This window comes from Macaca nemestrina, chromosome 12 (assembly GCF_043159975.1).
Source record: "Macaca nemestrina isolate mMacNem1 chromosome 12, mMacNem.hap1, whole genome shotgun sequence".
Taxonomy (NCBI): domain Eukaryota; kingdom Metazoa; phylum Chordata; class Mammalia; order Primates; family Cercopithecidae; genus Macaca; species Macaca nemestrina.
In genome coordinates this window covers 17895156-17917009 of record NC_092136.1, presented here as the reverse complement: position 1 = coordinate 17917009, position 21854 = coordinate 17895156, and the positions used below count along the sequence as shown (strand labels likewise).

At 41.6% G+C, this 21854-nt stretch overlaps 1 protein-coding gene and 1 pseudogene across 2 annotated transcripts in view; one reads left to right on the top strand and one right to left on the bottom strand.

Annotated features, from left to right (window-relative positions):
* LOC105471701 (formin binding protein 4) overlaps positions 1-21854 on the bottom strand; it is a 53557-nt gene that overhangs the window by 1483 nt on the left and 30220 nt on the right. For both annotated transcript variants that reach the window (XM_011724459.3, XM_011724460.3), the window contains exons 9-16: positions 18917-19041; positions 16146-16250; positions 14657-14790; positions 13494-13681; positions 6432-6742; positions 5992-6136; positions 4931-5268; positions 1919-2076 (exon numbers count right to left, since the gene is read on the bottom strand). In XM_011724459.3, the coding sequence (XP_011722761.1) occupies positions 1919-2076; positions 4931-5268; positions 5992-6136; positions 6432-6742; positions 13494-13681; positions 14657-14790; positions 16146-16250; positions 18917-19041 (1504 nt within the window). The remainder of the gene's footprint in view (positions 1-1918; positions 2077-4930; positions 5269-5991; positions 6137-6431; positions 6743-13493; positions 13682-14656; positions 14791-16145; positions 16251-18916; positions 19042-21854) is intronic.
* On the top strand, positions 9507-9598 carry LOC112424918 (small nucleolar RNA U13; annotated as a pseudogene).

The following is a 21854-nucleotide window of genomic DNA, read 5'->3' as shown; positions in this document are numbered from 1 at the left end:
CCAACCTCAGGTGATTTGCCTGCCTTGGCCCCCCAAAGTGCTGGGATTACAGGCGTGAGCCACCATGCCTGGCCTTATTTATTTTATATAAATATACCTCCAGTAACCATTAAAGGCACACTGAAGAAATAAAACACGTTCTACTAAAGTTTTTCTTAGCCCATAGGAGTTATGATTCTTCAGGGCAAATATATCTAACCCTCAATCTACCAACAGGGACCCTTGGATCTAACTTTTTCTTTTTTTTGAGATGGAGTCACGCTCTGTTGCCCAGACTGGAGTGCAGTGGCATGATCTCGGCTCACTGCAACCTCTGCCTCCTAGGTCCAAGCGATTCTCCTGCCTCAGTCTCCCGAGTAGCTGGTACTACAGGTGCCCACCACCACGTCCAGCTAATTTTTGTATTTTTAGTAAAGACAGGGTTTCACTATGTTGGCCAGGCTGGTCTCGAACTCCTGACCTCATGATCCACCCGCCTCAGCCTCCCAAAGTGCTGGGATTACAGGCGTAAGCCACTGTGCCCAGTCGGATCTAGTATTTTTGAGTTTCTCTTTCAAGTAGTTTTATTTGTAAGTATTAAAATTCAAATTGTATCTTGCAGTTAACAGAATGGATGCATTAGATCCTTTAATAAAAAATAAGCCAGAACCTATCAGAGATGAATTTGAAATCTGGCATCAGTATTAGACAGCTGTGTTCTAGTTTATACATTGACAACTGATGAACAGTGAGTTGCAGTCAAAGAATGCTGCCCATTTCAGAAGGTATACCTTTAAAACAAGGAAAATATGAAATAAAAAATTGTATTTGCTGTGTCTTAAGTCTTTAAAATTTCTAGAATTTTTGAGAAAGCCATCTTCCTGCCTCAGCCTCCCAAGCATCTAGGACTATAGGTGTGAGCAACAGTGCCCGCCAACATGTGTTTTATTTTTTTTTTTTTGGCGATGGAGTCTTGCTGTGTTGTCCAGGCTGGAGTGCAAAACCGCAGTCTTGGCTCACTGCAACCTCCGCCTCGTGGGTTCAAACAATTCTTCTGCCTCAATGATTACAAGCGTTCGCCACCAGGCCCAACTAATTTTTGTACTTTTAGTAGAGATGGGGTTTTACCATGTTGACCACGCTGGTCTTGAATTCCTGATCTCGTGATCTGCCTGCGTTGGCCTCCCAAACTGCTGGGATTATAGGCGTGAGCCACCGCGCCCGGCCCAACATGTGCTTTCATCATAAAAAACATTTCTAACCTGAGTGTGGTGGCTCACTTATAATCCCAACACTCTGGGAGACTGAGGCGCAATTACTTGAAGCCAGTTCTCCCTATCCTTTTATTCTAGTCAAGCAAGGTAGTGAAGGATTTTCTTACCTAAAAGAGGTTCATTTAGTTCCTAGTGTGGTGTGCTCACTCATTAACTTCTATTCTAGAATAAGTGCAATTCAGAAGGCAGCTCTGTATTCTACCTTGCTTAACTGAAATATAGGGATAGGGGGAAAACTTTATTCTAATACTGTAAATTATTTGTAAAATAAGTTAATGTGTGTGTGTATAAAAGGGTCTAATTCTATAAATTATTTGTAAAATAAGTTTATATGTTGTGTGTGTGTGTGTGTGCATAAAAGGTTCCACTGGATCTAGATAGTAAATGATGTACTGAGTTGAGACAGGTCTTTGCCTAAGATCAACAATCAACTGGACAAAATACTACAACTCTGTTGTTTCTGATTTTGAAAAAAGGCTAGACCATAATTTCTATAAGGCATTAAACATGTTTATAAATAAGAAACATTTAGATAAATTTACATGCTGTGATTTTAAGAATATGTCTATTCTAATGCATCTGTAACAACCACAACCTACTCCATCTCATAGTAGGTCTCAACCTAGTCTAAAACCCCATCTCATCTGTGTTCCCTTTTCTTTTACCTAACCAGCTGCTGCTGTTTCCACTCTTCAATTCGCTTCTGTGCAGTTGATTCTCGATCGTCTTCACTGGAACTAGAATTGTCCTCTTCATCTAACTCACGCTGGATACTCTGCCACTTTTTTACCAAAGATGGCATTTTGGTTTTACTCTTCTTTGCCTGTAACGAAGGTTAAAGGTCAAAAGGAATATAAAACATAAAATAAGGATAAGAGTCCTCTACAATGGAGGTCAGGATCCTTTTCCCAGTTCTAAAGAATATGCACACTTTAAAAAAGAAAGTAAATACCATTCCAAGTTCTTGCCATAAATTTCTTACGAACTATAAATGAAAAGGCTTGGTTAAAAATCTATAAAGCTGGGCCGGGCGCGGTGGCTCAAGCCTGTAATCCCAGCACTTTGGGAGGCCGAGACAGGCGGACCACGAGGTCAGGAGATTGAGACCATCCTGGCTAACATGGTGAAACCCCGTCTCTACTAAAAAAATACAAAAAACTAGCCGGGCGAGGTGGCGGGCGCCTGTAGTCCCAGCTACTCGGGAGGCTGAGGCAGGAGAATGGCGTAAACCCGGGAGGCGGAGCTTGCAGTGAGCTGAGATCTGGCCACTGCACTCCAGCCTGGGCGATACAGCGAGACTCCATCTCAAAAAAAAAAAACAAACAAAAAAAAACTATAAAGCTTTGTAAATGTGGTATTTTATAAAATCAGGTCATATAAATTTCCTTTAACCTCCCCATCCTATGCGATTCAAAATACTGCCTTTATCACATCTCAGAATTAGTGTTCCCATTTTCAAATTTTAAATAGATGCAGTGTTCTTATCAAGTGACTAAAAAAAAAAAAGCTAAAAAATAAAGCTGGAAAGAGCAACAAAGCAAATTGCCATATTAGCTGGGGGCGGTTGATGGCAGGCGTATGTAGTCCCAGCTACTTGGGAGGCTGAGGCAGGAGAATCACTTGAACGTGGGAGTCAGTTTGCAGTGAGCCAAGATTGCACCATTGCACTGCAGCCTGGGCAGCACAGCGAGACTCTGTCTCAAATAAATAAATAAATATCCATAATTAAATATGAAAAAAAGCAAAGAGATTTAAAAAAACATCTGCCAGGCATGGTGGTTCACACCTGTAATCCCAGCACTTTGGGAGGCCGAGGCGGGCGGATGACGAGGTCAGGAGATCAAGACCATCCTGGCTAACACGGTGAAACCCCGTCTCTACTAAAAATACAAAAAATTAGCCTGGCATGGTGGCAGGCGCCTGTAGTCCCTGCTACTCAGGAGGCTAAAGCAGGAGAATGGCGTGAACCTGGGAGGTGGAGCTTGCAGTGAGCCGAGATCGCGCCACTGCACTCCAGCCTCGGCGACAGAGCGAGACTCTGTCTCAAAAAAATCAATGAGGCCAGGCATGGTGGGTCACACCTGCAATCTCAGCACTTTGGGAGGCCAAGGTGAGTGGATCACTTGAGGCCAGGAGTTCAAGACCAGCCTGGCCAACATGACAAAAACTCATCTCTACTAAAAATATAAAAAATACAAAAATGAGCCTGGCATGGTGGTACACATGCCTGTAGTCCCAGCTACTCAGGAGGCTGAGGCATGAGAACTGCTTGAACTGGGAGGTAGAGGTTACAGTGAGCAGAGAGCATGCCACTGCATGCCAGCCTGGGTGACAGAGACTCTGTCTCCTTTCCCCCCGCCAAAAAAATCAATGATGCAGTTAGTTCTAAGAGAAGGTATAATGGTATAATTTTTTTCTTCTTTTCGCTTACCTTCATTGTCTAAATTGTCTATAATAAACATGCATTTTCCCCCGCTTTTGAGACTCTCTTTGTAAATGTGGTATTTTATAAAATCAGGTCATATAAATTTCCTTTAACCTCCCTACCCTATGCAATTCAAAATACTGCCTTTATCTTGTCTCCTCAGAATTACAGTGTTCCCGTTTTCAAATTTTAAATAGATGCAGCGTTCCTATCAAATGATTAAAAAAAAAAAAAAGGTAAAAAATAAAGCTGGAAAGACCAACAAAACAAATTGCCATATTAGCTGGGGGTGATGGCAGGTGTCTCCGACTCAAAAAAAAGGAAAAAAAAAAAAAAATTGTCATAGATGCATTTTTCCCTTATCTGCTCCCAAGCCACCCCCCGCCAGAAGAAAGGTTCTACAAAAGCAGAGGGTTTTTTTTTTGTTTTTTTTTTTTGGTCTGTTTGATTTACTGCTAAATCCTAAGCCCCTAGGGAGAGTATCTGACAAATATATTAGACATTGATAAGACCAATTTTTATCTTTTTTTTTTTTTAAGACAAAGTTTCACTCTTGTCGCCCAGGCTGGAATGCAGTGGTGCGATCTCAGCTCACTGCAACCTCAGTCTCCCACGTTCAAGTGACTCTCCCGCCTCAGCCTCTTTAATAGTTTATCCCTATGCTTTTTAAGACAAGCAGTTGTATGTTTGAAGACCTGTCTGGGTGATGCTGGCTCAACAAGTAGGAGCTGACGTGACTGAGTACTGTACTCATGTGAGGACTGGGTATGGGGGCCCAAGCTGATTCTCCTCCCAGCACTTGAGACAAACACACTTTTTGAATAAGGTCCCCTCATTGAGAAAATAAGATGGATATTTCAATTTCTTTTCTTTTCTTTCTTTTTTTTTGAGACGGAGTCTTGCTCTGTCACCCAGGCTGGAGTGCAGTGCCCTGACCCAGCTCACTGCAACCTCTGCCTCCTGGGTTCAAGCGATTCTCCTGCCTCAGCCTCCCGAGTAGCTGGGATTACAGGCATCCGCCACCAGGCCCGGCTAACTTTTGTATTTTTAGTAAAGACGGGGTTTCACCATGTTGGACAGGCTGGTCTTGAACTCCTGACTTCAAGTGATCTGCCCGCCTTGGCCTCCCAAAGTGCTGGGATTACAGGTGTGAGCTACGGTGCCAGTCTGAAATGGTTAATTTTATGTTATGTGAATATAACCTCAATAGAATTTTTAAAAATAAATTTTTAAAAAGGGCGATTTATTATACCTTGTCTTTCTTTCCTTTTTTTGTCTTTTCAGGTGGTGGCATTTTGGGAGCTGGTGGTGGTGGAGGAGGAGGAGGAGGAGGAGGTGGTGGTTCTATAATGGCAGTGGTAGGCACAGCACCTCGGGCCTGAACTGGTTGCAATGAAGGAGCAGTCACTCCAATTGGGACGGAACATTCTGCATAACTCATAATTGCAGGTGCTGCCGCTAGTCCAAGGTAATTTGACTGCAGGCTCATTCCTCTGGCCTGATGACCCATTCCTGCTGCTGGATGGCTAACTGGTATTGTCTGATGTCCAATTCCTGTTGCCTGGTTTCCAATCCCTGCTGCCTGGTGACCTAACACAGAAAACATAAAATTATACTATAAAAAGGACATCATGACAAGAACAGATGCAATGAAAAGAAAAGTGGGGATTAGATCACATAGAAAATGATTCCAGCATATTTTTTTCTAAAAAACATAGCCATATTTGCTAGTAGCAAAATATATTAATTTTGAATACCTTGGCATTAAACTACCTAAACATCAAAATCACCAATGTACATAAATATACAAAAGACAATCTGAAAGGATATGTGCTGAACGTTTTTTGTGTTTTTGAGACAGAGTTTTGCTCTGTCGCCCAGACTAGATGAAGTACAGCAGTGTGATCACAGCTCACAGTGTGATCCAGGGCTCAAGTGATCCTCTCACCTCAGTCTCCCGAGTAGCTGGGACTAAGGCGCGGACTATCACGCCTGGCTAATTTTTGTCTTTTTTGTAGACAGGCTTTTGCCATGTTGCCCAGGCTGGTCTCCAACTCCTGAGCTCAAGCAATCCACCATTCCCCCTGAAGTGCTGGAAATATAGGTGTGAGCCACTGTGCACCGCCAGCTAAACTGTTAAAAAGTGTGTGGTTTTTTTTTTTTGGTTGTTGTTTTTTAAGTAAGTAAAATAAATGCATACTGACAGTCTTTGCAATCAAGAGTCTTTAACATTTCTTTAGTTTTTATGGCACCTAATGCTGAAAAGAAAAGAAACAATACATTGAGGAAAAACCATGCTCTAATCACAATTACCTGTAGCTATAGCTGACTGGCTATACAGAACTGGAGAACTGCCAATGGTAGCTGACCTCTGAACCACTGCAGTACTAATTTCTGTAGCTTTCCTCTTTATTCCTTTAGTGGAAGAAGAACTAGAGATGGTGGAATCAACTGAACTCTGAAACACAAACATTTGTAATCAGTGGCTGAAGGTCATGGTTAAGCATAGCCTGCTCCCACCTCCTTTTCTGAGACAGGCTCTCATTCTGTTGCACGAGCTGCAGAGGTGAGATCGTGACTCACTGCAGCCTCCTGGGCTTAAGCAATCCTCCTGCCTCGACCTCCCAAAGTGCTAGGATTATAGGCCTGAGCCACTGTGCCCGGCCTTTAAACATATGCTTCTAAAATAAAACATGGTGTCAATCATGCTGCAGTCCTCAAAATCATTCAGAATGCCAAAGGGCATTACTTACCTGGCTAGTTACAACTGTGGTTTGTGCTGAAGGTTTCAAAGGGGTATCCTCCTCTGTTCCTGGGGCAGGGGGCTCCTCACTTCCCTCATCCTCCATCTCTACCTCCTGGATCTCACCATCTTCCACAGGAGGAGGTGGTGGAGGAGGGGGTGGAGGTGATTCTGGAGGTGGAGGTGGGGGTGGTGGCATTTCCAAGGGTAATGGAGGTTGAAGCACAGGAACATTTGACTGAAGGAGGGTCCAGAATGGAGTAAGTGGCATGAGTGATGAAGAAGAAACTTGACCAGAAAAGGATTCTTTGCAAAGAGAACCTATGAAAACAGGTTAAGAGTCAGGGAAAAAGCAAGACAAAAACTCCCTGGCTTATATTCATAGAAATGTTCAACTGGTCAATAAGACAAACATTTGTAGGAACCTAGCGCAGTGTACAAAACAGTATAGAATCTGGTGTCAAACAGCAGGGAGTGGCTCCTTCCTTGAAAAAAATTTGGCCCACAGGCATCTATTCTATACTGACGTCGCTAAAATATTCAACAACTCAGTTCAAAAATGACTTCCATGGAAAGATAAATTTATGAACTTCATAGCACCTTCCCCATCTGTGTTATAATTGTCCTTTGGGTCCATATTTATGGATGAGTAGAAGAAGAAGATTACATCAACTCAACGAGAAATGCAGTCATCTGAATCTGTAGTTTGAAGTTTTTTATTTCAAACACTCAAAAGCTTCAACATACACAAATAAAAGTAATAGTCTGGAGTCTATTTCAAAAGTGAAAGAGTGAGTGAATAATGTGCACCTGCAATAATTATTCCACATACTTTATTTTTTAGTGAGCTAGACAAAGTGAGTGAAGATGACCCAGAATATTCATTCAAAATACTTAGGAAAATTCTACCCATTGTGTTTAATTTGGGTTACTGAATTTTAAAAATCCATTTGCAAGGTGCTACTGTCAACTATATCATTCCTTCACACCTTTGCATATATTACATTCATTTGTGAAATCACAGAGACACAAGTTAGGGACGGCAATTTTTACTTTTGTGATGATAAAAGAGAAATTTAGGAAGATAAATCTTCAAAGTATATAACTCAGATTTTTTAAAACTGCAGAGGTTTTGAAATTGCTGTTGCTGAAGTCTACATTACGAAATTGCAGCTGAAAAGTTGCAGGATCAGCTTTCCTCAAACTTTGTAAAAGCCATCATTGATTACTGTCTTTTCTCTGCTGGGAAAACCTTTAAAGATTAGAAAAAATAGGATATACTTACTTGTAGCCTTCCCCAGCCCTCTTTATCGTCAATAGGGAAGTTTCACAATATATGGGACTATTAGATATATATCCCAGGAATGTTGAAGGGGATTTTCTCCCTAAAATCATAGAATTTAGGAGTAGAAGAGACATGAGAAATCATCTATTTCAACCTCCTCAGTTAAAGGTAATGAAACCCAGGCAGGAACTAACTTGCCCAAGATCATATCAATGTTAGTGGCCAGACCAGAGCTAGAACTCAAGTCTGTTTCCTCATCTGATACTTCCTGCTTTACTAAGATGTCCTGGTGAAATACCAGGAATCCAAGAGCTTTAGACATCTCAGTCAAAAAAAAAATCTCACTTCACCTGGAGTAGATACCCAGAAGAAGTCACCTGTTAAATTTCATGGTCAAAGTGGTAGATTAAATAAGGCTCAATTATGAAAGACTCTAGGGCAAGAAGGCCATTTACACTGCTTTGCTCAAAATACACACTGGCACTCAACAAGGTAAAACAAACAAAGCAACCATTTGGGTCTTGCTCTGTTGCCCAGGCTGGAGTATAGGTGGTGCGATTATAGCTCATTCTAACCTCAAATGCTTGCTTAAGCGATCTTCCTACCTCAGCCTCCTGAATTGCTAGGACTACAGGTGTGCATCACTACACCTGGCTAATTGTTAATTTTTTTTAAGAGACAGTCTCACTGTGTTGCCCAAGCTGGTCACAAATAGAGTAGTTTTACTTTTTACGGAACAGACAGACAATACATTGTGTAAAAGACTTTAACAACATCATTCCCACGTCTCCTTAATTATTTTAAGACTGCTGCTTACTGCTACTTTTGGAAAAGGACATTGAAAAACATTCACCAGGAACATTAAGGCAGTTTTCTGGCTAAATGACCTCAAATGACTCATTAAACTTTTGTATTTGGCCATATTTAATATTAATTTATGCATTAACTTTTAGACAAAGTCAAGTATGGCCAAGCAGTCTACCTTATATAATAGTACACAAGGACTACATCGGAACTAAGTTAATAAATGTTGAGGATTAATGTAATTATTAAGGATTAAACTTCCTTGTATTAAACTAATCACAACATATAGTAGGTAAATATAAGTTAAGATTTTCTCTATTTTCTTTTTTTTTTTTAAAGGCTAGTCAAATGAAGCAGCGGCAATGGAGAAGAAACAAAGTCTGTAACGTTGTGATCAATTAGTTGCAAACACCACTGCACTGGGACCAGTGAGATTTTCAAATATTGGTGGATGTCTCATCTAGAAGCATAATGCAATCAACATGTTTACAATGGTGACATACCGCTATGCAGAGGAACTCAAGGAAACACAAGAGTCAGTTCAAGGTTAATAATGTGGTTTACGACCTCCAACAAAGCTAATTAGAATTAACTAAACTCTGTGTAAATATGAGATTAAACTAGACTTGATAAATTTAGCCACAAACAAGGAGCATTTTTAGAATACGTGAATCCAATGCTTTTTTTCTTTTTTTTTTTATGACAGAGTCTCACTCTGTGGCCCACGCCGGAGTGCAGTGGGGCAATCTTGGCTCACCTCCCACGTTCAAGGCAACCTCCACCTCCCAGGTTCAAGCGATTCTCCTACCTCAGCCTCCCAAGTAGCTGGGATTACAGGCCCATACCATCACACTCGACTAATTTTTGTATTTTTAGTAAGAGAGGGGGTTTCTCCATGTTGGCCAGGCTGGTCTCAAACTCCTGACCTCAAGTGATCCGTGTGCCTTGGCCTCCCAAAGTTCTGGGATTACAGATGTGAGCCACCGCACCCGGCCTCTGCTTTTGTGTTTCATAAGCACTTCAAATTCTCATGTACAATGTGTCTCCCTCAAACTTTGTTATGAGGTCTGCACATTACCCGTCTCACATGAAAATAAATAATAAAAATACTTGAATCTCCAAACTAAGTTTATTCAAAACATAAAAGCTGTGTCATAGTAACGACAATTATCTCCTTTACCTTAGGAAGACCATCAGAAAATTCTAGTTTGAATACACACGGAAGTCGTATTACAATCATGCTTCTCCTTGCTTTTAAATTTAACCTAGTTGGTATTTTTGCTGTTTAAGAGAATATTTAAGTCTGAAGCCCAAGCAGAGGTTAAAATGGTATACACAGCTTTTTTTTTTTTTTTGAGACGGACTCTTACTCTTGTTGCCCAGGTTGGAGCGCAATGGTGCGATATTGGCCCACCACAACCTCCACAGCCTGGGTTCAAGCGATTCTCCTGCCTCTGCCTCCCGAGTAGCTAGGATTACAGGCATGCCACCACACCCGGCTACTTTTGTATTTTTAGTAGAGACAGGGTTTCTACATGTTGGTCAGGCTGGTCTTGAACTCCTGACCTCAGGTGATCCTCCTGCCTCAGCCTCCCAAAATGCTGGGATTACAAGCATGAGCCACCATGCTCGGCCTAAGCAGCTTTTATTACATGCTAAAAGATTTAAAAGCTACAAGCTTAAAACTGAATATGTTATGAGCATACAAATTCTTCATTTTTTTTTTCTTTTAAAGACAGAGTCTCACTCTGTTGCCCAGGCTGGAGTGCAGAGGTGCAATCTGAGTTCACTGTAATCTCTGCCTCCTGGGTTCAAGTGATTCTCCTGCATCAGCCTCCTGAGTAGCTGGGATTACAGGCACCTGCCACCACACCTGGCTAATTTTTGTATTTTTAGTAGAGACGGGGGTCACCATGTTGGCTGGTCTCAAACTCTTGACCTCAAGTGATCCGTGCACATTGGCCTCCCAAAGTGCTGGCATTACAGCTGTGAGCCACTGTGTCTGGCCAAAATTAATTTTTTAAAGCTCCCATTTTTCCTTTTTCTTTTGGAGACAGGATCTCACTTTGTTGTTCAAGCTACAGTGCAATGGTGTGAATATAGCTCACTGCAGCTTCAACCTACCAGGCTCAAGTGATCCTTCCCACCTCAGCCTTCCAAGTAGCTAGGACCACCACCAAGCTAGGCTAATATTTTGCAAAGATGGGGTCTTGCCATGTTGCCCAGGGTGGTTTTGAATTCCTGAGCTCAAGTGATCCTCCTGCCTCAAACTCCCAAAGTGCTGGAATTACAGGCATGAGTCACTGCACCTAAGAACCTTGTTTCTCTAGGCGTTTTTCTTTTTAGATAAGAGTTGTGCTCTGTCACCCAGGCTGGAATGCAATGGCGTGATCTTGGCTCACTGCAACCTTCGCCTCACAGGTTCAAGTGATTCTCGTGCCTCAGCCTCCCGAGTAGCTGGGATTACAGGTGTGTTCCACGGTGTCCGGCTAATTTTTGTATTTTGAGTCGAGATGGGGGTTTCACCATGTTAGCCAGGCTGGTCTTGAACTCCTGACCTCAGGTGATTCACCTGCCTGAGCCTCCCAAAGTACTGGGATTACAGGCATGAGCCACTGCACCCGGCCTAGGCATCTTTATTTCTATGTATAGAAAGCCTTCCTTAATTTTCCCCCAAATAGAAATTATTGTTTAGTATTTTGAATGAAGAGCTCAGTTTAGCAATTTAAAGCAAGAAATTATACAAATTGTTCCATAGAGATTAAAAAGAAAAAGCAGCTAAACTTCACCTAAGTGACATAAGCCCAATAGAATAGATACATTGGATATCTTGAACCCAACTCATCTTTAGAACCCACTCCATCTTTAAAATCATAATGTTAAATTCAAACACTGAAACAATAAATAATGATTAAAAATGACTTAGAAAAATAAATAGAACGTTGAAACTTCCTTGGCTTCTCACAGTGTAATTTTGCACTCCTTCCCCGACTTTATTTTTGAGACAGGGTCTTGCTCTCTGTCGCTCAGGCTGGAGTGCAGTGGTTCAATTATGGCTCACTACAGCCTCTAAATCCTGGGCTTGAGCAATCTTCCCACCTCAACCTCTCAAATAGCTGGCACTACAGGCGTGGGCCACTAACTATACCTGGCTAACTTTTAAAACAATTTTCTAAAGAGACAGGGCATTGCTGTGTTTTGCTTTTTCTCTTCTTTAAAAGACAGCTGGTTTTAACCACCACTGAGTTGACTAAGAGCTCTCTTTATTAGGCTTAGAACTGTTGATTATTGCTCTTAAATCTCACAGACCTTAGTGTAAGATTTGGATTTTACTTAGATCAAGTTTATCCTGCAATTCTAGGGGTTCTCAATAAAGAGAGGCTGAAGAATATAATCTGTTTTACCAGTGGCTTTTTCCTACACTACAACTAGTTCTGTTTTAATTAAATAGGAATGGCTCAAGAGCCTCCTTTTACCAGACAGCATCAACTATGTGTGTCATAAAAGGAGAAAACAGCTTAATACTAATCTCAAGTGTTCACAGAACACTCAGAATTGGTAACAGTGGCATTTTCAACTGTGGAACACAGAAGGGACATTGACAGTGGTCAGGAGTGGAGCCACCTATCCAGAACCATGATCAAGCCTCTTCAGTTCATTAACTACTAAAAAGCAAACGAAAAGAACCAATATATTATTAGACATGTCTATCACTGCTACCACAAGAGAGGAAAAATATTTAAAAGAAAATCTCTTCATGTAAAAGAGAAGGAAAATGCCCCGTAAGTTGAAAAAATGCACTTCTAAAACGTGAAGTAGAATAAAATCTGTCTTTTGCTATGTTCTAAAATTACCACTGCAGTTGTACGTGACCTGCTGACGATTCCTAGGCTATTTAAGAAGTTAACAACATCATCTGGCACACAACCAGTTTCATTTGGTACATTACTAGTGCCTTTCTACTATGATCAGGGACCCAGTAGAGTACAAGCATCAACTTGGATAAGTATCAGACAAAATAATTCAGCTCCTAACTCTGTTATTGACAAATTTCACTTTTCCAAATTTTCAAAGATCTACTATTATAGACTCTTGCCTTCATATGCCATCAGTTTAACAAATAGCTACCAATTCTTAAGATTAAAACGTAGAAGTTTTTTTACACACGGGAAAATTTTTAAAAACTAAAAACAAAAAAGGTAAAGGTTAATTGAAGTCTTGAGTATGCTTCATTATTCACTTATATTCGTCATTCCAGGAAGAGAATGAAAGGGGGAAAAATTGTTTCTTTAATAATGTGGCAGTCAAGTTGAGGCTCTTCTGAAGAGCTATCAGATCCTTAAAGGAACTGAGGAGCATGAAAGCCTATCCTTTAAAAAACTAAATTCTTCTAAGAGTACCTTAAAAATGGAATGATCCATCCTATTGTCAATTGTTTTAGACCAGAGAAGATTGCTTGTGATTTTTAATGATCAACTATTTTGCTTCTCTGAAACAAGCACTAATGGCATTTCTTCATATCATTTTGATTTGTACCAATCATCCTTTTTGTAAGATTAGTGGAGGTGAGAAATGAGGCTGCAATATGAACAGACTAAGTGTTGTATAGAAATGTAGAACAAATCTCAGCATGCCACATATATTGATAGTTTATCTAGTTCTTTAGCACTAATTAGCATTCCTATTTTTGGAGACCCACAGTTTAGTTAGGGGCATGATAGAATGGTTATAAAACAATCTTTTAAAATCAAAATCTATTGGCTTATCTTTTCATTTTGGGGCATAGTTTTATACATGATAACAATAGTATGTTGATTTCCAACCATAATAACTCATGCATTCCTTGTTTTAGTTCACATCACTATTCTCAATCAGAAGCTTATATTATTATGACATAAAATCTGTTCTTTTAATGATGTAAATTAGTAAGATTTTTCTTCTAAAGTCATTTCTGCGCAATTAGTACAAGGTAAATTGTCCCACCTGTGGAAGTTTCAGAGGATTCTGTAGAATTTGAATCAGTGGCAGTTTTGTCTTTCAAGGTCTGTTTGGCAAGAGTCTCATCTCTACTTTCTTGTGCTTGGCTTTCTTCTTCTTCCTCTTCACCATCTGGAAACTCCCACTGAGACTCGCCCGACTGTTCGTTTACATAGAAATACCGTCTATGATCCCTAAATTACAAGAAAGAAAACACATGTTTTAAAACCCATTCTCCTACAAAGACACTTCCATTTGGTCCTGTCCCAGGACAGCAGTCTGCTCTCACAGGGACGAACCTCTTAATGGACTGCTATTCACAAAGGCAACAAAGAGCTTTGACAACTGAGAATGGAGAACCAAGGATAATTCAAAGCTATTTGCACTGCCAGCAACTCTGTGAATACAGCCCTGAACCCTCTCACTCCAACAGATGAGACTTAGAAAACATTTTTCTCTTTTTTTGTTATTTGCCAATGCATAACAGGGTTTCAAGTTTCATTAATGAAGGGACTCAATCGCCTAGAACACTAATTTCCCTTCCAAAGAAGAGAACAACGAAGTTTGTGAAAGGTGACTCTTCCCCTCTTGGACCGTGGAATTCACATTTCATATTCTTGATATCAAACACAGTGAAAGCTAAAGAGAGGGAGAGGATCTGGGAGCTGAAAAATAAAAGAGCAAAGATTTCAAATAACGAAAAAAAAATCAAGAAAAGCCAAATATATAAAGAAATGTTTTCATCTGACCTGCTGGCAGAGGATAGTAATCTTGTTCTTCATTCACATCTTCAGCCACGAAGTTTTCCTTAACTTCACCGAGGTTAATCAGGAGTAGTTGCTTCCAGAGGTCCTGTAAAGCGCACAGAGCTCTCGCATGCGCTTAACCCCCAAGCCCGCCCTACTCCGTGCAACACTCTGGAGAGTAAAAACCAGCTTTGTCCATATCTTGGGAAAAAATCCGTTACATGGTACACTTTAAACACTGCTTTTGTTTCTCCAATGTGTGGCTGGCCAAACTTTGTGCTTGCGGTGCTTTGCCTGCCCAGCACCGCTAACTGCAGCTGCTCTCAGTCTCCAGACAGGCTGTCATGTCGTCAGATGGTGGTGATCACAAATCATGTCTGAGATGTCAAAGGTGAAAGGTGAAAAGGGGAGAAGAGTGCGTACCTGTCCCAGTGGCAGGACCAGCCTTTAGGAGTGGCGTTTATTTCATACTGTTTTAGTTGTTCTGCTGCATCCTGAAGTTTTCGTTTAAGGTAGTTTCCATTAAGAGCCCCTTCCCGCCAGTCTGCAATTCGAGTCTAGAATAAACAGACAAATAAGTTAAAGACTTGTTATTGTATGTCAGGAGACACAGGCAAAGGGGATATAAGCCTTCTGCTCCAAGACTATATCCCTATGCTCTAGCAGGAGAGTAGACCGGAGAGGAAAATAAACCCCATCTTCATCTCATAAAATAATCTTAAGGCCAGGCGCAGTGGCTCATGCCTGTAATCCCAGCACTTTGGGAGGCCAAAGCAGGTGGATCACCTGAGGTCAGGAGTTCAAGGCCAGCCTGGGCAACATGGTGAGACCCTGTCTCTACTAAAAATACCAAAATTAACTGGGCGTGGTGGCAGGCGCCTGTAACCCCAGCTACACAGGAGGCTGAGGCAGGAGAATCACTGGAACCTGGGAGGCGGAGGTTGTGATGAGCCAAGATTCAAGATTGTGCCATTGCACTCCAGTCTGGGTGACAAGAGCGAAACTCCATCTCAAAAAAAAAAAAAAATCTTAAGTACACGACAGAGTTCTGAAAAATGAAATTGGGCTCTAGGATATTTTTTACACCACCAACTCTCCAGTATGTGTGAAAATGAGTAGTTTTGTCTTCCCCTTTGGATTTATTAAGATTGGTTTCCCCAGTAGTTTTACTTTTTTTGGGAAGATAGTTCACTTATTCCAGTACTGTTAGTAATCAGTTAAGGGTTCAGTTTTGTTTTTTTTTTTCTTTTGAGATGGACTCAGATTCTGGCTCTGTCACCCAGGCTAGAGTACAATGGAGCGATCTCTGCTCGTAACCTCCACCTCCTGGGTTCAAGCCCTTCTCCTGCCTCAGCCTCCCGAGTAGCTGGGATTACAGGCATGTGCCACCAAGCCCGGCTGATTTTGTATTTTTAGTAGAGGTGGAGTTTCACCATGTTGGTCAGGTTGATCTCGAACTCCTGCCCTAGGTGATCCACCTGCCTCGGCCTCCCAAAGTGCTGGGATTACAGGTATGAGCCACCGTGCCTGGCCAAGGGAAGGGTTCAGTTCTTAAGGAAATTAGTCAGCTTCCTACAGGAGCTCCTTACCTAATCCTGCCCTGCCATTTTGTAAAGTATGTAAGTTACAAACAGGATTCAACTTTTCTTTTTAAACAGACTGATAATGCTTTAACACTTACAAAGTACCTTCAACATTACATGGCCTCATCTGACCATCAGAATTTAATTTTAATTTGTGAGAAAAAAATCTATTTACTGTGCTTTGGTTAACACAGTTTTATTTCTTGGATTGTTGGCTCAAATATGCTTCAAGGCTAAAAATTTAAATTTACGCTTAAAATGTAAGCAAGACAGAGTTGTAACACATACAGCATTTCATTCACTTACTGTTTACGCCAAAAGAAACTTACCTCAGTCTGTAAGAGCAGTACATGAAAGTTGGAGATGGATTGTCTATTTATGCCTAGAAATTCAAATTTGCTTGTCAGGGTATTTGCCAGTTCTCCAATCTGAAACTACAATGCAGAAAAGAAGAAAAGTAAAACTAGAATCTGTAACATTTTCTGTATTATGTACAATCCTTCATTTATTCTTATAGACATCAGAAATATAGGTCTGCCTATAAACAGCCTTCCCTCAACAGCTGTATTTAGTTATCCAGAATATAAAATTCTAATTTTTTTTTTTTTTTTTTTTTTTTTTTTTGAGACGGAGTCTTGCTCTGTTGCCCAGGCTGGACTGCAGTGGCCGGATCTCAGCTCACTGCAAGCTCCGCCTCCCGGGTTTACGCCATTCTCCTGCCTCAGCCTCCCGAGCAGCTGGGACTACAGGCGCCCGCCACCTCGCCCGGCTAGATTTTTGTATTTTTTTAGTAGAGACGGGGTTTCACCGTGTTAGCCAGGATGGTCTCGATCTCCTGACCTCGTGATCCGCCCGTCTCGGCCTCCCAAAGTGCTGGGATTACAGGCTTGAGCCACCGCGCCCGGCAAAATTCTAATTTATAGTAACATCATACACATAACAAAGTGACAAATAATGACAGGAATCAAATACCATATCTACATAATCAATGCATTTTAAAAATTATTCAAAACAATTATTTTGTTTTAGACATAGGTCTTGCTATTGCCCAGGGTGCTCCTGAACTCCTGGTCTCAAGTCAGCCTCCTGCCTCAGTCTCCAAAAGTGCTGAGATTACAGATGTGAGCCACTGTGCCCAGCCCATCATAATGCATTCTAATACAATATGGAATTCAATAGTTGCAAATGGATCCCAAACTTGAAAAGCTAAACTCAAAAGAGTAGAATTAGAATGGTGGTTGCCAGGTGCTGGAGACAGGTGAATATGGGGAGATGTTGGTCAAAGAATATAAACTTTCAGTTATAAAATACATTTTGGGGCCGGGTGTGGTGGCTCACACTTGTAATCCCAGCACTTTGGGAGGCTGAGGCAGGCAGATGACAAGGTCAAGAGATAGAGACCATTCTCGCCAACATGGTAAAACCCCATCTCTACTAAAAATACAAAAATGAGGTGGCCATGGTGGTGCACACCTGTAGTCCCAGCTACTTGGAAGGCTGAGGCAGGAGAATCACTTGAACCCGGGAGGTGGAGGTTGCAGTGAGCCAAGACTGTGCCACTGCAATCCAGCCTGGCGACAGAGCGAGACTCTGCCTCAAAAAAAAAAAAAAAAAAAATAAATAAAATAAAATAAATTTGGAAATCTAAAGCACAGCACGGTGACTACAGTTAACGATACCTGAAATTTGTTAAGAGTATAGATCTTATGTGTTATCCCCACATACACACACAAGACAACTCTCCAAGGTAAGGTGATATGTAAGTTAATTTACCTTGTTTGTGATAATCATATCGTAATATACATATATAACAAATTATGACATAGTACATGCAAGATATATGTATAGTCAATTATAGCTCAACAAAGCTGGAAAAAATAGATCCTGAATGATATAAATACCAATATTGTCAAATTGCCATTTATCCATTAATTGCTTATATTAGCCACCTGCTGAAGCCCGAAACAAAATTAATTATCCCAGTCCCTTCTACTTGGTTGTTCCCTAACTAGTAATTGGATACTCTTTCAAGTCAAAATAACATGTTAAGTGGTTTTTCCAACAGACCACCCTTAAATAGCCAATACTTATTTGGTTCAACTCTCCCATGAGATTAGGTTAGAAATGCAATTCAAACTAAATATGCCTTTGTGTAAAGACCAGTATTGCACACCGGAATTAAATCTGTGACTTTTCTCCCAAACTAGAGAAGCCTATAAGCTACTGCTTCTCAAACAGAGGCTTAATTTGAAGAAAGCAATTAAGCAGTTAGGATGTTAGATAATTTCTCAGTATCAAGTCAGCCTTGTAATTAATTATTTCAGGCTTAAATATGATCTTTTCATCTAACCAAGTAAACAATTTAGGTTTGGAAACATTACTATTACTTTTACTACTTAACAGAAAGCAGTTTAATAATAACTGGCATTAAAAAAAAAAATTGGGCCAGGTGCAGTGGTTTACACCTGTAATCCCAGCACTTTGGGAGGCCAAAGCGGGTGGATCACAAGGTCAAGATTTCGAAACCAGCCTGGCCAACATGGTGAAATGCCGTCTCTACTAAAAATACAAAAACTTGCCAGGTGTGGTGGTGTAATCTCAGCTACTTAGGAGGCTGAGGCAGAAGAACTGCTTGAACCTGGGAGGCAGAGGATGCAGTGAGCCAAGATCGGGCCACTGCACTCCAGCCTGGGTGGCAGAGCAAGACTCTGCCTTAGGGGGGGGAAAAAAAAAAGAAAAAAAAAAAAAATTGGCGGGTCGGGCGCAGTGGCTCACGCCTGTAATCCCAGCACTTTGGCAGGCCAACGTTGGCGGATCACGGAGCCAGGAGTTCGAGACCAGCCTGGCCAACATGGTGAAACCCCGTCTCTACGAAAAATACAAAAATTAGCTGGGAGTGGTGGTGCACGCCTGTAATCTCAGCTACTGGGGAGGCTGAGGCAGGAGAATAGCTTGAACCCAGGAGGCAGAAGTTGCAGTGAGCCGAGATCATGCCACTGCACTCCAGCCTGGGTGACAGAGCTAGACTTCATCTCAAAATAATGATAATAATAATAATAATGATAAAAATTTGTCAAGTTGCATCAAGTAATATACATACTTTCAAATCCTGTTCTTCTTCTACTTTTGGTGTTGTTTGTACTTTTATTTTCTCTGGAGATTCTTCTACTTCCACCTCTTTATCTGAATTCTCATCTGTTTTTTCTGAATTTTCAGCACCAATTGCTGTAAAAGAAAACATGTAAAATTAAACCAAAGTACCAATACTTATAGAGCACTATATACATCTTTCCCCACAGCAGATATCTGCAAATGATTATTAGTTCTTTCTCTCTTGCCTGTTTTACTTACTTGTTAAAACTCTTCAAACTTGTCAGCCTACTGTCTTTATAACCCAAAAACAATTCAGGGCCGGGCGTAGTAGCTCACTCCTGTAATCCCACCACTTTGGCATTTGGAGGTGGGCAGATTACAAGGTCAGGAGATCGAGACCATCCTGGCTAACACAGTTGAACCCTGTCTCTACTAAAAATACAAAAAATTAGCCGGACGTGGTGGCACGCGCCTATAGAATTGCTTGAACCTGAGAGGCGGAGGTTGCAGTGAGCCGAGATTGTGCCACTGCACTCCAGCCTGGGAGACAGAATAAGACTCCATCTCAAAAAATAAATAAATAAAATAAAAATCCTTTATAATCAACTTTCTTAAAATACATCTATAAGTAAAATTTACTTTAGTCTATCAAATTACCCTGAAGTTTCTGCTTTCCCCTTCTCCTTAACACCTTTTCTAATTTCTCTTCCAGAATACCACTGCTTCAATTACTTACAATAGCTAGACAGCAAACCTGGGATATGTAAGAATTCTTTAACAAGTTGCAGGGTAAGGTGCTCAAAAGAGCAACATTATTAGCATTATAATTTCTTTTGGAGACAGACAGGGTCTCATTCTGTCGCCCAGGCTGGAGTGCAGTGGCATGATCTCAGCTCACTGCAGACTTGACCTCCTAGGCTCAACGGATCCTCCCACCTCAGCCTCCCAAGCAGCTGGGACTACAGGCAGGTGCCATCATGTCCAGCCAGTTTTTGTATTTTTAGTAGAGACGGGGTTTCACCATGTTGCCCAGGCTGGTCCCGAACTCTTGGTCTTATGCAATCCGCCTGCCTCAGCCTCCCAATGTGCTGGGATTATAGGCGTGAACCACTGTATCCAGGCTGCATCATTATTATTAGTATTTTTTTGAGATGGAGTTTTGCTCTTGTTGCCCAGGCTGGAGTACAGTGGCATGATCTCAGCTCACTGCAACCTCTACCTCCCAGGTTCAAGTGATTCTCCAGACTCAGCCTCCCAAGTAACTGGGATTACAAGCATGCACCACCAAGCCTGGCTAATTTTGTATTTTTAGTAGAGATAGGGTTTCACCATGTTAATCAGGCTAGTCTCGAACTCCTGACCGGTGACCGGCCCAGGTAGGTCTCTCAAAGTAGTGGCATTACAGGCATTAGCCACCACGCCCGGCCTGCATCATTTTCAAACCATCTGGTAATTTCCTTCCTAAACTGGTGAAGATCTACAGACATCTATATTGAACCCACCTATTTAGTTGGTGCTGATGTCTACTGGTAATGGGAATCTCCAAAAGAGAAGAGGTCTACCAACTTAAACAGAGCACACAATATGAACTCTTTTATCTTTGCTTCGTAACACCTATATACCCAAACTAATTCACACAGTCTAAATGACTGCCAGATAGGCCAGGCGCGGTGGCTCACGCCTGTAATCCCAACACTTTGGGAGGCTGAGGCGGGCGGATCACAAGGTCAGGAGATCAAGACCATCCTGGTTAACACGGTGAAACCCCGTCTCTACCAAAAACACAAAAAATTAGCTGGGCATGGTGGTGGGCGCCTGTAGCCCAAGCGACTTGGGAGGCTGAAGCAGGAGAATGGCATGAGCCCAGGAGGCGGAGGTTGCAGTGAGCCGAGATCGTGTCACTGTACTCCATCCTGGTGACAGAGCAAGACTCTGTCTCAAAAAATAAAAATAAATAAATAAATAAATGAAATAAATGACTGCCAGTTTAAAAAGCCAAAAATGACCAGGCACGGTGCCTCACACCTGTAATCCCAGCACTTTGGGAGGCCAAGGCAGGTGGATCACCTGAGGTCAGTTCAAGACCAGCTTGACCGACGTGGTGAAACCCTGCCTCTACTAAAAAATACAACAAATTAGCTGGGTGTGGTGCTGGGCACCTGTAATACCCCAGCTACTCAGGAGGCCAAGGCAGGAGAATCGTTTGAACCTAGGAGATGGAGGTTGCAGTGAGCCGAGATTATACCACTGCAGTCCAGCCTGGGCAATAAGAGCAAAACTCCATCTAGAAAATAATAATAAAAAAAGCCCAAAATACCTCAAATGTGAGAGCTGTGACTTTGGTTAATCCTTCATCTTCAGGATTAGAAGTAAAAATGTGACTTTAAATGGCTTTTAATATTCTAAACGTTTTTTTTTTTTTTTTTTGAGATGGAATCTTTGTTGCCCAGGCTGGAGAACAGTGGCGCTATCTCGGCTCACTGCAACCTCAACATCCTGGGTTCAAGCAATTCTCCTGCTTCAGCCTTCCAAGTAGCTGGGGCTTCAGGTGTTTGCCACCACGCCCAGCTGTTTTTTTTTTTTTTTTTTAGTAGAGACACGGTTTTGCCATGTTGGCCGGGCTGGTCTCCAACTCCTGGCCTTAAGTGATCTGTCCACCTCAGCCTCCCAAGCTGCTGGGATTACAGGTGTGAGGCACAGCACCTGGCTTTCTTTGTTTTTTTGAGGCATGGTCTTACTCTGTCGCCCAGGTGGGAGTATACTGGTGTGATCACAGTTCACTGCAGTCTTGACCTCCTCCAGTCTCATTTTTTGTTCTTCAGCAGACAAAGTCTTGCTATGTTGCCCAGTTTGGTCTCGAACTCCTGGACTCAAGTAATCCTCCTGCCTCAGCCTCCCGAAATGCTGGGATTAAAGATATGAGCCATTGCATCCAGCCTAAAACT